Genomic DNA, 17,457 nt, shown 5'->3' with positions numbered 1-17,457 from the left:
GCCAAGATGACGTTACAGACTTCGGGAGTAAGGTCAAAAGCTGTCAACTGCTGCTGCTCAATCTCCATGCAAGGAGGTGGATACTGGACAGGTTTGGATGGAGAAACGTCCCCTGCTGCTGCAACAGAAGTTCTTACCGAAAAGGCAGTCTGATCGGAGCATCGATGGCCTTGCTCAAGCGCTCAGGGTACCAGACTCTTTGCACTCAGTCCGGAGCCACAGGAATTACTTGGGCCCGGTCGCGCTTGAACTTCTTCAGCACTCTGAGTAGAAGTGGTACAGGTGCAAAGGCGTACAGGAGGCGTAATTCCACTCGCAACAAAAGGTGATGCAGAGCGAGTGCACTCCAAAGTGCAGAACTGCTAACATTGCACGTTTCTATTCAGTGGCCAACAGTTCTAACCAAGGCTCTCCCCACTGCAGAGTCCTTGCACCACCTCCGAGTGAAGAAGCCATTCATGATCCATCATGCACCAGTGGCTTACTTTGTCCGCCCTAGCGTTCAGGGAACCCACCAGGTGTTTTACCACCAGGGATATGCCCTGATGTTGCAGCCATGTCCAAAGGCGAAGAGCCTCTTGACATAGGGTCCACAACCCCACCCCGGCCTGTTTGCTGCAGTACCACATGCCGGTGATGTTGTCTGTGAACTCCTGCGCTACTCTGACAGAAGTAATGAATGCCTTCAGTGCAATATGAATCTCCTGGACCTCCAGAAGGTTGATGTGTAGCCTGGACTCCACCGGAGACCAGAGACCCCTGATCTTGCCTTTCCCATGTGGCTGACCCATCCCAGGAGTGACGCATCCATCACCACTGTGAACTCTGGTTGGGGAAGGGAAGGGAGAGGAATCTGTTTCTGACCCAATCTTGGTTCGTCAGCCACCACTGCAACTGAATCTCATTCCCCTCCGAGATCTGGAAGACATCAGAAAGATTGTCCTGATGCAGCGCCCACTGGAACTTCAGGTCCCACTTGTAGGAAAGTAGGATCTGCTTCTTATGGTTTCCCCCACTTTTTGCATCATGTGATACTGTTTTTGACTAGTCTGACTGGGATCCTGCTAATCAGGACCCAAGTCTATCTGCTTTCTCCCTAAACTGTTATGTCATGTACACGGGTACACTGCAGATTGGATACGGGGGTACCCTTGTCAGACCCTAGTATATGGTACCCATGTACCCAGGGCATAGGTACCCCAGAGGCCTCCCATGGGCTAAAGCATGTATTATGCCACCCATGAGATGCCTTGCAAAATGGATCTACAGGTCTGCCATTACAGCCTGTATAGGTTGGTGCATGCACCATTCGATATAGGTTTACTATATCTAAGGGTGACTGCACTTAAAACCTGTAGCAGGCCTTCACAATCCGGAGTGCAGTGTGCCTGGTTCTAAGTGAGAGGGTGCCACTGCATGAGCAAAACACCCCTACAGCCTACCGAGTAAATTCTCCCGGATGGTCAGTGTATCAGCCATTTACGACATATAGAGTGGCATTATGCAACCACGTACTGACCAACTCTAAAATGGCTGAAAGTAACCTTATTGTGTTGGGTGTCAAAAATTGTGGAATCATACCTCCCACAATGGTAACTGGTGTGGGAGGTATTATTCCAGCCCTCAGAAGCAAGCTTCTTTGGGTTCCTGGTGTTCCTGGTACCAGCCTTCTAGTCTGGAGGCTCCGGTACTGGTCCCACGTCCTTCCCCTCGACCGGGACCTCGAACGGAACAGAGCGGACTGCCAGACCTCCAAAAGCTTTCAGGAGCGCTCCCGCAAAGACTTCGGGTTCAGGGCTCGGCAGTCGGAGCACGACTTTGGGTCATAGTCGTACTCCAGGCACCACAGACACACGAGGTGAACATTAACTTGTGACAGGAGTCACAGGGCTTGAGACCGGGCCGACGACTGGACATCCCTCATGCACCAGGAGTCGAAACATCAAAAAGATTTTGACAAAAGTCAAAAAAGGGTTCGTCAAAAAGTGACTAGGGGGCGCACTCTCTCCGGATCTGCGCTGGCTGGTGCGGAAAAAGAAAACTGCGCAGGAGCGGTGTCTAAGTAGACACCACAACGTCATCCCGGCGACCACAACGCCGACAATGAACGCACAGTTGACCAATGCCGCCTTCCGATGCGCAGGGGTAATGCTACGAAAAAAATTCTCCGGATCCAGTCTGACGCCTGGAGCTAATTCTAAGGTAAGGAATCTATAACTAGGGTTCAGATATGTGTGTTGCACAATGCACACCTCCTTTTTCTTATTATACAGTGTACTTTTTTTTTTTTTTAATCAGTTCCTTTCTTTTTTCATTCAATCCCCATGGCCTTTAGTGATTGTTTAGAATTGAACATTTTTTGAACTTGTATTCCAGTTGTAAATATTCCACAACATTATTATTGCTGTCATTATTATTATCATTATTACGACAACTACTAGTATTCTTACTGCAATTACCACTATTATTAATAGCACTAATGTTAATAATAATAAGACCAGTAATAAGGATTTTATACTTTGTGGATCTTGCTATTGCAGTTTCTTAAGCAGATAGAGATGTGCAACACAGGTTTCCAGCAAACTGTTATGGTATCTGCACAGCTTTACAACCTATTTATAACCAGGTTTATTCAAGGATGAGAAAAGGTGCATCACTTGGACTGCAGTCGTGAATTGTGTTGTGTCGCTCAGTTTCCCCAAATCCCTCCCATCTCCCAAAACTCAGAACCACCTTCACCAAGTTACTGACAGTGATTCATCAGTTCCAATGCAAGCGTGTCTACACGTGCTACAGGCGCTGAACCGAAAAGGTTGCTGCATAAGCTCCTGAAGAGTGACCGCCTCCCTCCTGGTCATTACGGGTACTACATCAGATCCTGAAATTTTGTCTGATTGCATATTGCATTCTGGGTGTTGTGGTCTTGTCTTACTTCCATTAAACAAAATAAGCTGGCACATCTGGGAATGTGTAGGCGAAATTCTCAGGACTGGAGACGGTGTCCGTAATGGTCTGGATTAAGGTGGCCAAGGTCTTCTTCAATGTGACTGTACTGTGTTCTCTACGCTTTAGCAAACTGATAATTATGACTTATTTTGGTATGTCAAGTCATAGCACATTACAACATCAGATGATTTATCAAACTGTGAATTGAAGCTGCTTAGTTACATGTTATGACATGTTTTGTTTTCCCCCCAAGAGTCACAGGGGCTCAAATCAATACTGAAGTGCTTGGTCTGTTTGCGGAAACTGTGATCAGGAACTTTTCTTAAAATATGTTGCATTATCAAAGTTTATTTCTTAATTTTGGGCCTGCTCATAATTTATGGCGATGAAATGGTTTGAACGGACTGTTGTTTTAAAATATATTTAATTCTTTCAGCTGTCGAGTGGCACACCATCAAGGCACTTAAAATCCAGTGTGTCATCCCAGGATTTTGAACTCACCTATTTTTTGGAAGCAGCCCTCCAAAGTGCCTATGTGGCTCACTTAAAAAAGGGGTAAGTAGTGATTATGCAGTTTTACATATAAGATCAACCTATTTGCAGCTGCAGAGATGTGATTACATATGCATCCAAACTATGCAAGGCACAAGGACAGCCTAGTCTAAAGCAGCTTCGACTGCATCATAGTGCTTTGGTAATGTACCCCAGGCATATCACCTCTAGTGAATCTGCAGTCCAAAATATGTTGTTATGTAGAAAATCCATCTTTTTGCTGTTTCTCTTGATTGTTGTATGTTTACACATGGGTGTTTTGACCCCTACTCTGCTGGAGTCCACAGATTAGCTCCTTCCTCAATCTGCTCTACCATAAAAATGAAAATGATTTTCTGTTGGCATTAGCATATTTGACTCTTGGTATGAGATATGCTTGCAGAAGGTGTTATCCAAACTTACATCAAGGGAACAATTTAAAACCTACTCATTGCTCAAGCAACCCTGGATGGTGCACAAAGTTGCAGGTCTGTCTTTAAAAGAAAAACAGAAATCCGATTTCTTTATTGTAGTTGCAGGCTTGATACTTTATTAATTCAACTTTAAGGGGCTTATTATGATGTCGTTGGATACAACGCGCATACGGGTTTGAACGACCTCCAGTCCGCAGTCCCAACTGCCTAATTACAATCCTACCGCACCTGGTGTGGTCGCATACTCACATTTCCCAATGGAGGCATGTGCTACGGCTGTAGCACAAGCTCCCATAAGAAGTGAGAGGTTTGTTCATCCCTGCAACGCATGGCAGGCACCTCATGATGCATGCCACACGGTGCTGGCTTTCAATGTCGGAAAGCCTGGCATGGAAAGCCTGCCAGAAACATGGCATCGTAATTTGGATAGCATAAAACGCTGTCCATATGGATTACGGGCTGGTCTCTGACTTGCCGACAGGCTCCTCATTCCTGTTGGAATGCAGCCGCAATGACCGGCCAGTTTAATTTCCGACCTCCCAAATTGTAATTCGACCTAAGGTTGGAGGTTTTACGACCGAGATCGAAATTGGCCACTATATGTTCACAAATGCTTTTCACAGCTGAATAATATTCATATCTGAAATCTATGCTTTAAGAAAACAGGCATTGGCAAAGTCAGTAGGTCTCAGCTCTAAAAGCACTATTACGCTTGTACGCATATGATTACCAACCTTGCAATGCATTTTCTATTAAATTCAACCCATTCGAAGATGGCTGGTGATTCATAAATGAGCATCAAAATGTACATGTGTTGAGAACACAGGCACAAGTGTGCATTATGACCCGTACCCATGTGTGCATCATGATGCATGCCTGCTCATGCTTTGTGGCTCATATTAACTATTTGTTTTTGTTTACTGTTGTAAAATGGTTGGTGGTCATGTTAGAATATACCTTACAAGTTAATAAAGTGAAAATTAAGTAGGAATAGGCAAATATTAAGCAAAAAAAAGACAATAACCTGGTAGCACTTTGCTCAGCTGCCCTAAAATTAAGTAAGTAATTATTTAAAATGGGAGTAGGTCGTAGAGCATCTAGTTTGTTTGTAGGACTTCCATTTTTTCGGATTTCAACGAGCATTTCCTTTTTTAAACACTTTCTCAGGTTTTTTTATGGTTCCTAGTTATTTTGGATTGCTTCAATGGATCTTTATTGGATTGGTTTTATTTGTGAACTTTTTGTCGGCCTTTTTGGAAAATATTTTCCACTTGTTGGTGGAGTATACTTTGTAATTACTTGGATACAGAGAATGATCTGGAGCTACAGAACAGTAAGCCATATGTAATGTATTTGTTTAGGGTGGAAATTGGTTTATCTTATTATTTATCTAGGTGCTATGTGATTGTTATTTGGTATTGCATATTTTATGTGCTGTAATTATTTTACATAACAGATTGAGTTTGTTGTTTGATGTTTCTGGTTGGTGCGGTTTAGATTTTTTATATAAATAATATACATATATGAATTATATAAATAATTATATATTATTTTATTATATCAGTATTAAAATTGGAATTTTATTTATTGCTTTGACTGATGTGATACAATATTATGTTAATTCCAAACCATTTTATAATGTTGGCTAAGATTATGCTATACTACTTTTGGGAGCTTTGTAGGTTGGTATTCATTTTATAACATGCTTCTGGCTAATATTTCCAATCTAGACCTTTGTTTATGAAGAGTTTTACTTTAAACTGAAGCATGTCTTACATTCTTTCGGTTTGTTTAATACCTTCAGATGCTATTTGGGTTACAAATTGCTCCATTGGTAGTTGTTGGTACCTCTTCCCTTTTGGCAGTGCTTCTGGAAATGTATAGAATGCAGATTGGGCCCTGTCTAGTGTGGTTCGGAAGGCGTTGCGCAAATATTCCACTGTGTTGTTTGTTTTGGCTTCCTATGCCAAGGTGCTGTCATACACTTTCTACAATGGTATCTGAAATTATGGGTAGCATCTGTGCTTGGAGCGATGTAGTATGCCAACTCAAGTGTCTTCAAAATAATCCATTAGGAAACTTAGGGCCTCATTACGATGGTGGTTGTACTGCACATGACAGTCCTTATGTGGGAGTCCGACAGCCGATCTGTCCAACCACCGCATTACACTATTCTGTTGATGAAAGACTGCCACCTCCGCCAGGATCAGACATCCCAACGGGGTGGCAGTCGGAGCAGCGTCCGACAATCGCGGAGGTGCTGAGGCTGGCACCAACATTGGTATTACAATATCCTTTTCTGACAGCCTTTTCATGGTGGTAAAACTGCCACGTAAAAGTTGTCAGAAAGAGATATGGAGGGCCCCACACAGCGCCCCGTCCATGGTGGGACATTGTAAAGTGGCCCTGGGGGCACAAGTAGTGCCCCCACTCAACTTGTTGCACCATGTGCCATGCACAACATGGTACATGGCACACAGTGCTAAGATGTGCATAATACACCTTTATGGGGTCTGCATGTGCTGTGGCTCTTTTGCATGGCTGCAGCATACCCCGCCATGTTGCTGGCCGCCATCCCGACAGTCACATCCTAATAGGGTGGTCGGACCATCCACATGCATGTCGGCGGTCTCCTGACCACCGTAATAGTGAAGTATTCGTAATTTGGAGTGGTCAGCTACTTCTGTGACAGGGACATAGGCTATTGCTATAATATTTTTTATTTCAAAGGCAAGTTGACTGTTTGTAGCATATTCACACTTAGGGCCTTATTGCGTTATTGGCAGTCCGTGAACCGCTAAACCCGCATTCGCTGTCAGATTACCGTATTACGAGTTGGGTGGATTGCTATTGCAAAGACCTCAGCTTATCCGCCAAACCCTCCAGCATTCCACAGACTGCTGGTGTCGTGGTCTGGGGAAAAGCAACTGCCATAGGGCGGTACAGAGTAGTTTCACTGCCATCCGTATTACGAGTTGGCTATTTGACAAGCTGACTGCGGCAATGGGACAGCCAGCTTCAAGTTTGGGGGAAATTAAGGATTTTGGTTGCATACTCACCCCTTTCCTGTTGTTCCAGTCAGGGTTTAACATGGATACCTTTCTTCAGGTCCCCCCTTCACAGGAGCCTCTTCACCCTGAGGATTGTGACCCTGTTTGTGGCGATGTACAGGTGATTCCTTTTTGTGCCATATACCCACTGCCTGGACTGCCTACATATGGGCCCAACTCCAGCAGTGAGTAATTGGTATTTTTCCACATGTATCTTGCATATGTGTGCATCCGACACATATGTAGTCGGAATGCTCACACAGGCATTAATATATACGGAAAAGTAATCGCCACTGCCACAAGCTCTCCACAGCCACTCCATGGGCATCATGGTAAACTGGTAGTATGGTTTTCAGAAGACCGCTGGTGCTGCGGTCTCATGGCAGCCGCGGTTGCGGGCAGTTGGTCCGCCAAACCCGTAATCAGGCCTAAAGTGCATATTGAAGGAGATGTCTCCCTATGCTTTGAAAGAAATGGTAGCAACAGCCTTGTTCAGTTGTGTGTGGGTAAACTTTGAAAATTGATTATTCCATGGCTTGTTCAAAGTGTATGATTAATTTTTGTGGGTAGTACTTATTTGTTTTTTGTTTAATGTGGTTTAGGAGTTCGTAGTACTTTAGTTATTTGGTGGTAGGGCATATATAAAAGGAATATTTTGTACTGTAGTTCCTATATTCCCAATAGGCTCTGCGCATTGGAATAACATAAACGATAGTTTAGACGTAGGACTGAAGTCGACTAGGTCTCTGTTGAATATGTTAGACTTAATTGTGAATGCCAGCTAGCTCAGAGGTCACTAGAAACTTTCTCGAATACACAAGAAGGGATTTGTTTCTGACAACCGCATAAACATGACAACTTTGCTCCCCCAAGAATAAGGAGTATATCTCCAGAGTCGCGGAAACAATAGATGGCTATTTCACTCAGTCAATCGTGCATGCTTCGTTTCACCAGGGTTTTTGCAGAGAAATAGAGAGATGGGCGTTTTCAATAAAAAGGTTATTTATTGAGCAGTCTTCTTTCTCATGCAAGAGAAGTGAATTGCAACAATCGTAATACTTGACATGAAGTAAAGTGCGTACAGTAAAAAGAGTATTATGAAATAATACTGTAAAAGCATTTATATGGTTTCTAAGCCATAAGATACATAAAATAGATAAAATACATACAATGATAAATAATGACTAAAAGTATTCAACTGGTGCATCTAAAATATGCCTACCCCGGTGTACCTAACCTAAGTCTAGTACAAGGGAAGAAGTAAGTGAGGTGTAGCTTGAGTTAAATAGTTTCTGCCAAGAATCTATCCAAGATTTCTCTAAGGGTCTAATCAACTCCGTACCTTGGTTATAGAATGAAGGAGGTCTTGTATCTCTCTCTCAGGACTCGATCTCCCAGTAACCCGCTAGGGTAGCAGGGAAACACTGGAGCTGGATTTCTCTTCAGGAGAAAAGACAGCGTCTCTCTCAGTGCGTCAGCAGGAGGGTCGGCTTCCTTCCGCACTCGCATACAGCAGGGCGTCGGGCAAGTAGTTAGTCGATCTGCTCCAAAACCACTGTGTGCTTGCTAGGGCAGATGTGGGCATATTTATACCTGGAAGGTGCTGAGTTTGACGTAAGGGTGGACATAATAACGTCACTAAGAACTCGAAGTTCTTTACACGCTCCAGGAGTTCTGGGACAAATCAATACTGAAGCAGGGGTAATTCCCGTACTGCTGAAGGCTGGTTGTCTTCAAGAACTCATTGTACTCTAGGAGCTTAGTGGAAGTAGCCATGCCGTATTTGGACTGCATTGGCTGTGTCTAAATATGGTTATGATTCTTATGCCTATATAAGGATAAGATAAGTTATATCTATATAAGGGCATGAATCGGGAAAATTACACTAGAGCCCTAGATACGTTACAACACCCACTCCACGTAGAATGTCCATCTTTACTAAATACAAAGCAGTTATAACATTTCTAAGCATGTGTTTACAATCCCACCCCAAAAAATACATAAAATGCATTTGAAATGGTTTGTAAATGAAAAATGAGTATTGTACTGTACGTTTTCTAAGCATTTTAAAATACTGGCTGAATGATTCACGAAATTTACATTTATGAAATAGCTCTTAATACAGAAGAGAAGGTCGAGACCATTTCATCACAGATTAACATAATACTGTACATATGCTAGAGGCTAATTTCAAAATATTGTCCCTAGGTATCAAAAAATAGAAATCTTGTTCTCTAAGAATAGTTCTACATTAAGCAGATTACTCTGTGCCAAAAAAGTAAATATTTTGGTATTGAGAAAAATAATGTTGTTGTAGTAAAAAATAGTTCCAAATTTTAGAAGTTCTGTTTATCAAAACTGAAGGCCGAAATCAAAGTTCAGGGAACGCTGTGTGCTTGTTTCTCAAGAGTTATTCTTGTTGTTAGGAGAAAACATTAACTCAGATAGGCTGGCAAAGAATTTGTCTACCACAGTAGGTGAAAGTTGGGCCACTTCCGAAAAAGTAGAAATAGTGCATATGTGAGATGCATTACCGTCAGCGTGATCTGGATCAGCAATGTTCACAGAAAGTTGTACCTGTGTGCCGCTTTCATCTCGTACCTCACCGCCACCTAGTCGTAATTGTGAGGTCTCAAGGAATGCCGTCATCAGAATTGGTAGCCGCTGGGGACAACACGTTGCATGAGCCGTTACTGAACCAAGCAAAGTATCGACATCCATAGGTACTACTGATGGAAGTGAGAGACAGATGTCTAACACGCATTCTTCTCCGCAGAGCAGGCATCGTAGAACAGGTAAGATGCAATCTTGCCAGATTGGTCTGAATGATAGAAACCATGTGGTATTCAGATCTCTTAGACGAGCCAAGCCGAGAACCTGTGTTATCCTATTTTGGTACCGCAGTGCCTGGATCGCTTGTTCCATGGTAACCTGGGTATCGCTGGTGACTGGACGTGCCGTATCGGAGCAGAAGGAACAAAAAATGAATTCCTGCTAGGAGTCCCAAAATGAGAGGCAGACCGCCGAACACAGAGTGCACGAAATTCGGAAAAATGCTCAGGACTGCTTTAAAGGGTGCTTATAGTCCTGAAAAAGTGTCTTAAATACATGTGCGATGCCACTGGTATCTGACATGTTTAAAATTTGACCTAACATTTCTACGAAATGTACGGGGCATTTGTTGATAATAATGTATGTATCTCTGCTGAGGTCCTTGCAACTTGCAGATCATACGTTTCTCTAGACGAGGTCAAAGGCACAGTTTTTGGTAAAAGAATGGCTTTCATTCTGCTTAATGTATCAATTCGAATAGAAGAGATGTTCAATGAAGGCCAAATCGTTGCCTCCTTGTCTGGCTTGCTGTTTGGATACAATACTTGCATAAAACAAGTGACCCTGGATGTAACACTGACGAGATAGGACGTTCCTGGCAACATGCCACAACAGCTGTGGTGACTTAACATAACGTAGCTATCGTTGGAAAGCTGCCTGAAAACAGGTTCTATTTGTGTTGCTGGAGTGCCGTGCAAGTGGCAAGAAAGGTCATTAGATGAACCCTCACAGGCTCCATGTAAATTAATTTCTTGACATAGAAGTGTACCACTTAGTGATTTTTCACAATTGTTTCCACTAAGAAATGCCTCTTTGTTACCCCCACTCCAACATCTATGTGTGTAAGGTAAATTCCAGGTCGACTTGCTGTATCCTTTACCCAACCTTTCATACAGGCCCGCTGGTATATGCTGTAGGCAGTATTGAAGCTGGAATCTCGTTATTGGTATTGTTATGGTACCATGTATTATCCATTCAATGACAGGTTTCTCGGAAACTGTTAATGGTAATCTTTCTACTTTTTCAATGCTCAGCACCGTATAGTCTGCTCCTTTTTGTGCCAAAGAGATTTGTTTATCAGTAAGGTTAAAGATAGAAAATAATGACGTTGTGTTGATTAGACGCCAAGGCACGTAGCCTGAACGCAGATTTTGTAACGTCCAGCCTAACTGTACAATAGAACGTAATTGGGACTGGCCATGTTGTAAAAATTAGCATATACTGTTCTATTATATCAATAGCAGATGATACGATGCTGTCCAGTGAATAAATTCTGGAGGATAGAGTCGTTAAACCATTGTCCACTACAGACTGTGATTTTTCCAAATTAATACGATCAACTTCTCATATTTTTTCAGCAGTTTCAATTTGCGTAACTTTCCAAGCTTCGTTGTAAGCAGCATATACTGTTCTATTATATCAATAGCAGATGATACGATGCTGTCCAGTGAATAAATTCTGGAGGATAGAGTCGTTAAACCATTGTCCACTACAGACTGTGATTTTTCCAAATTAATACGATCAACTTCTCATATTTTTTCAGCAGTTTCAATTTGCGTAACTTTCCAAGCTTCGTTGTAAGCAGCATATATACCGGCGTATATGAAACGTTTTTGACGCTGTTTGCGAGGTCCCAATAAGAAATCCCGCAAGTCAGCACCTTCTTTAAGTAAAGTCAAGTGTTGCTTAATTTCAGGTAGTGTGGATTTCTGTAGCCATTCGAGGCATAGTTTTCCTACACTGTATGTTGTTATTATCCCTGGATGTTGTCTCTGGGAATATCTTGGGTCTGGCTTGTTCTGTTTGAACCCCTGTGTTTTGTCCAGGAATCTATCTTGACAGGTATTAGTGTCTGTGGGCCAGATCAACCATTTTTTCAGGATTAGTTCTGTTTTGGTGTAAAATATGGGACACGTCTAACCCCTCATCTGTATTGCTATTTCTATGAGGCATAGGCTTTGGTATAGACAGGTTGTTTAAATCTTTTATCTTAGCTAGGCCAAGACAGGTTGTTTGTTGAATGGTGTCATTCAAGAACATCATTTGTTCTGGGATCATGCAGGTTCTGAATAATGATTCTAATCCCTGTACATGCCAATCTTTTGAACCCCAGATTGTTTTTGTTTCAATGTTATCTTTCCAGAATTCAAAACCAAATGCAGACAGTTTTTCATAACATTTTACAGAATATATCTGTTTTGTATTGGTTAACATATTTTTCATTCCTGTCTTATTCACATTTTTTAAATAAAACGTTTCTGGATCTATGACATTAAACCCTGAAAAGTATGGAAATTTCTCATAAAATGTTTTCAAGCTGCCTTTAGGTGCTGTTGGACAATGTTCCAATTGATTATAAGTTAAAACAGTTCTAGGTTTTGCAGATTTATGCAAATAGTGGTGCCCAAAATGATTAAAGCAATACATTTCTTCATAATCAGATGAACCTTCTAAATAATCATGATTTGTAAACTTTGCTGACATTTCTAAATCAGACATCATATTATTAATAGTCTCAAAGTCCCAATCATCAGAGAAACTGCTCGGTGAGACAAAGTCACTTAATGAAACCTTGAACTGATGTGGATACTTCAAGAATTCAACCGGGCCATAGATGTCGTAATCAGTAGCGTCCCATGCTACACCACCAGGTATAGGAATGGCTGTGATGTTTACTGATGACAGGCTCTATTTTCAACATGAGATGACTTGTGAGGCTTTAGGACCAAGTTGATGTTCTGACTTGCTGTGTCCATTGTACTGTATTTTCCTTCAATCATTCTTCCCAAGCTTAAAACTAAAATGAGCCAGAGCAGGAGGAAAAGTACACCTAACACAATTCACAATTCAATCCATGGTGAAATCAGATATATTTCTCCAAGTTGATGAAAGAGTTCTGTTATTTTTTCTTTGAGTGTCTTGTTTGCTGGCTTTTCTTCATTTTCACTGGAATCTTCAGAAAAGTCATCGAAATTGATGAAATAGCCAGAGGCAGTTCTGTCAATTGTTGGAATTGCATCAGGATTGTTATTAATCTTTGTAGTTGCTTCTTCCTTTGTCATATTAGTATAGTCAGAGGCTAAATCATTGTAGACAGGTGTTTCTTGACGAACTGTTGCAAATTGGGTTTCAAGAGGCACAAGTTCCATGGCTTTGTTGCATAGTCCTTTTTTATTCACTGCAGGTTTATCAAATGTGATTAGTCTCTCAGTTTGAACCTCTTGAATTGTAGCAAGGTTTGGTCTTCTGCTACATCTTGGGAGTCCACTGGGCCTTCTACTTATTATTGGCCACATGGTTGTGGTTTTACTAGGTCGATTGATACAACTCTGTTCTCCTTTTTACCAGCAAGGGGCGGTAGGACTACTGATCTTGTTCCGTTCATTGTTAGGACAGGTACTGCTTTTCTGTAAGAAGGCCCATATTCCTTCTTCACTGCGATCTTTTCTCTGACCAGATCCCCAATCTTTGGAATCCAGACAGGTCTTGCCGGGACAGTTGGTTTTTCTTCAGTGGCCGTTGGCTTTAGCTTTGTGTTACTCAGACGACTTCTTGTTTCATTTAAGTCTTGTAAAACAGCCAAACGATCCTTGATATCAAAGGTTTTTTGTTCCACCACTGAAGTTTGACTATCCAGGTCTTCGATTATCATTCTAGTACCAAACAAAAGTTCATACGGAGTGATTCCACTCAGAGAATTTCTTGGCAGATTATTAAGACTACGTTGGACACTTATTAGATGTTTGACCCACCCATCACCCGAACCTAATACCCTCGCTGTTATAGATTGCTTTATGTCACAGTTTTTTCTTTCCACTACCGCCTTACCCTTAGGATGGAAGGGACTAGAGTACCGCAATGCAACGTCCAAGCTGGCCATGGCCTCCTTGTAAGCCCGAGAGCTAAACGCAGGACCCTGGTCAGAATGTAGAGTGCTGATTGCGTATGTGCCGATAAAGACTCGCAAATCTTTTATAACAGTTCTGGCATCAGCCGAGCCCTGGGGCCACATCCAAATTAATCTTGTGCAGGAATCCACTGCGACCATGATATATTTATAGTTACCGTCCCTTTGTAAGGGACCACAGTGGTCCAGGTAAACACACGCTAATAGTTTATCTGAGATCAGAAGGGGCGTCTGCGCAGAACGTTTCACTGTTGATACTTTCATTTTTTGGCATATTTCACAGTCTAGAACATAGTGTCTAGTCTGTTTCCTCATGCGCGGCCACCAATATCTCTGTTTTAATAAAGATACTGTGGTGGAAACATCTGCATGTGCAGAGGCGAGCCCTTCGTGCGCTGTTAAGATTAGTCCTAACCTATGTTCCATGTTTGGAATTGCCCTATCCCCCACTCCAGGGATTTGAGCAAAAGGAACATTGTTTGCATCAGTTGTATATGAGTACTTTACTGGAAAGCCTTTCGGGAGTGTTTTACCACTGTTTTTTACTGAAGCAGTGACAGCTTGCATTATTTCGCTGTCTATTTTCGTTTTTGAACGAGTGATTGCAGCTACGGAAGCCGTGTGGACGGCTGCCTTTGCGGATTCATCAGCCAATGAATTCCCTCCAATGTGAACGCCATCACGTTGATGACTCAGTGTATGGATCACGTGAGTCTTTCGTAGTTCTTTCTGTAAAAGAACTACTTGTTCCTAAAGCATTTTATGCTTTATTGTGCCACCTTTCGCATCCTTGAAACCGTTTTGAACCCAGTTCTGCAAGTATTCATTGTAAGACTGGACGCAGTAATACGAATCGCAGACTATTTGTGTGGGGAATTCGCAATCGGCATTTTCAAGCGCCATCTTTAATGCCTGTAGTTCAGCTCGCTGAGCTGTACAGTCTCCGAGTGATTGAGTTTTTGTGACCATAGGTCTGAATCTACCTTTGCGCCAGTGACCTTTTACAATTGTGCACGCAGGACTATAGGCTTTTTTACCCCCAATTGCGGGCTGTGCTGATACGTCTGTATATATTATAAAGCCGTAATGTTCAAGAGACAGAATTTCGGTCGGCAGAGGACATTCGTACTCGTATTGGAGAAATTCTTGTGTTTTCAAGCTAGGGTCAAAAACGTATTCAACGTCTGTTGCAGCAAGAGAATTAACCCATTGTATCCATCTTGGATGTAAGGCTTTAGCATTTGGAATGCTCGCTCTTGTCACTGCCTCTAAGGCAGGTACAGGTGTAACGACCGATATGCGTTTTCCCTGTGCGAGGGCTCTTTCTTTTGCTATAGCAATTTGAACCTCTGTCAGAATTTTCTCAGTTGAAGTGAATTTTATTTCAACTTGTGTGTACAAGTGTGATTTGTAAGCTATTGGTACCATTTCAGCTTCGTTATAGGTCAGGTACGTGAATCTGCATCTTCCTGGGATGACTCGGATTACAAGGTTGCGTTCGTTTACGCGTGTTTACAGCTTTGTTTTAGCTAACATGTCTGTTTGTATTGAACGTGAAATTTCTGTGTGTTTCTGAGTCCAATTAGTTTGTTTGAAATCAGGTTTTATTAATTCGTAGAGAGGCTTAACCCTCTCTGCGTAATTCAGAGCGTAAGTTCTTCCTAAATTCAGGAAACGTAGAATTGATTGTAAGTTTTTCAGCATTTTTGGTGCTTGGAACAGCGCACATTTCTCTAAGAAATTGGCTGCTAGACTTTTCCCTTCACTTGATAACTCATATCCTAGAAATAGGACAGTGAGGTGGGCAATCCGTGATTTTTTAAAGTTGAATTTGTACCCTTCAGATGCGAACCCAAGTATAATGGTGTTCACTCTTTTCAAGTACCTGTCCAAATCATCGTCTGTTAGATAGATGTCATCGACATAAGATAATGCCTCATCATCATACATTTGTAGTAACTCTGTTACTCTGGCTGAAAATAATCCTGGGCTATTCTTGAATCCCTGGGGGAGACGGCTAAATTGCCACTGGGCCCCCATACTTGAGAAAGCGGTCAAATACCTGCTTTCTGGTGCTATGTTTTGACAGAAGAAACCATTTGAAATATCTAATGTTGTTTTATATTTTTTGCGCACAATGGTATTCATCAGTGCTGCACTGTGTGAATTTTTTTTACTGCAAATGTTTTGCAACAAGAGTTTAAGTGTCCGTAGTCCAATACTAGACGATATGAATTGTCTGGTTTGGAGACAGAAAACAAAGGATTGTTCATTTGTGAGGTGCATGTTTCAATCACCCCCTGGTACTCAAGTTGATCTAAGATCTCCGCGACTAGTTTTTTAGCTTCTTGCTTAACAGGATACTGCCTTTGTGCAGTAGGTTGATTTTTTGACCGGATTTTATGGTGAGGGGATTCCTCATCCCATCCTACATGATTTTTATATAATGCAGGGGCTTGGGCCACTGCCCATTTTCTTGCATATGTGTATTTTTTATGAATTGGAATATGATTTGAGAAGGCAGGCATAATCATTTCTTTGCCATGTGGCCACTCCCTAACAAATTCTGGTGGCCAGTCTTTCTCAGCTAGAAGAAAATCATAGCCATTAGATAGCTTTTCCCAAAAGAGAGTTCTTATATTCCTAGTTATGTCCCCTTCTACATGCAATGTTATTTCATATAATTTATGGGGTACACTAACTCTGGTGTCTGCAGTTTCCACCTGAATGTACTCATGCGTGTCCACTGTCTCCAGAAGATTCATCAGGATCTTGCGAGCTATGGTCACTTCTGCTGCGCTGTCTAGCACTGTTTGGGCCCACTCTCCGATCTTGAGTTGTGTCCTCAGGATCCTCGGCATGTTTTATCTTTATGCTTGCTACCTTCTTTTTGGAAAATTGAGATTTTTTATGCGGGTTCCTTGTCTTTGGACTTGACGCGCTCTTCTTTATGTTCTGACCGTCCTCTTCTTTCCGATTTCTGCGAGGAATTCTGAAAAGATCGAGAGGGACGTGCATCAATATCTTGATATCTGTCAGGTTTTTTCAAATTATCCCTATTTCTGAGGTTATATCTTTTCTCAGAGGGCTCCCGTTGTGGAGACCTACCCCCCGGTCTGGAGATCTAGCTCTCCGTTGGGGAGACCTTCCTCTGGACTGAAACTGTTTTTCTTTAGGAAGAGTCTGTCTGGTAGTTTCCCATTTCTTTTTAGGAGTATTAAACTATTTTTATTGAAAGTTTTTTCAGGATTTTCTGTTAGTTGTGGTTTTAGTGGTTTCCCACCCAAACTATCTCTACCTAATTCTTCAAAGGATTTTTCAATTATTCTAGCAAGTTCAAAAGGCTGGTCTACTATTTCTGTTTCTTTTAATTTTTAGCGGATCGCCACAGATGCTGCTTCTCCTTTTATGTTGGCTAGTAGTATAGCCGAGACTTGCTTAAAGTCTTTCAGTGATTTCATACCTAGATTTAAAGCAGGCTCACGACCGTATTCATTTTGAATCTGTCTTAGTACGTCTGGTATAATCACCATAGACGGAACACCATGTGTTTTTGTGTAGATTGAAGCAACAACTCTTTCCCAAGTGTCACAGTCTTCCACATGTGGTGCGATCCCCATTGGTAAACAGATTGTCAGAATTCTGTGTTTTTCATGAGGTGTACTATCAGGGAATACTGCCTCTATTTGAGTAATCTTATGAACCAGCCAGAACGGAATTTGTTCCCGCTTTGCGGGTAATTTGTTTGTGTTCCCCT

General features: G+C 42.0%; 1 protein-coding gene across 1 annotated transcript in view; it reads left to right on the top strand.

Annotated features, from left to right (window-relative positions):
- TTC7A (tetratricopeptide repeat domain 7A) overlaps window positions 1–17,457 on the top strand; it is a 1,603,679-nt gene that overhangs the window by 279,529 nt on the left and 1,306,693 nt on the right. Inside the window, exon 5 of the mRNA XM_086927774.1 lies at window positions 3,383–3,501. Coding sequence (XP_086783900.1) covers window positions 3,383–3,501 — 119 coding nt within the window. The remainder of the gene's footprint in view (window positions 1–3,382; window positions 3,502–17,457) is intronic.

The sequence above is a fragment of the Lissotriton vulgaris genome, chromosome 6, assembly GCF_964263255.1.
Source record: "Lissotriton vulgaris chromosome 6, aLisVul1.2, whole genome shotgun sequence".
NCBI lineage: Eukaryota > Metazoa > Chordata > Amphibia > Caudata > Salamandridae > Lissotriton > Lissotriton vulgaris.
This window is presented reverse-complemented; position numbering and strand designations above follow the sequence as displayed.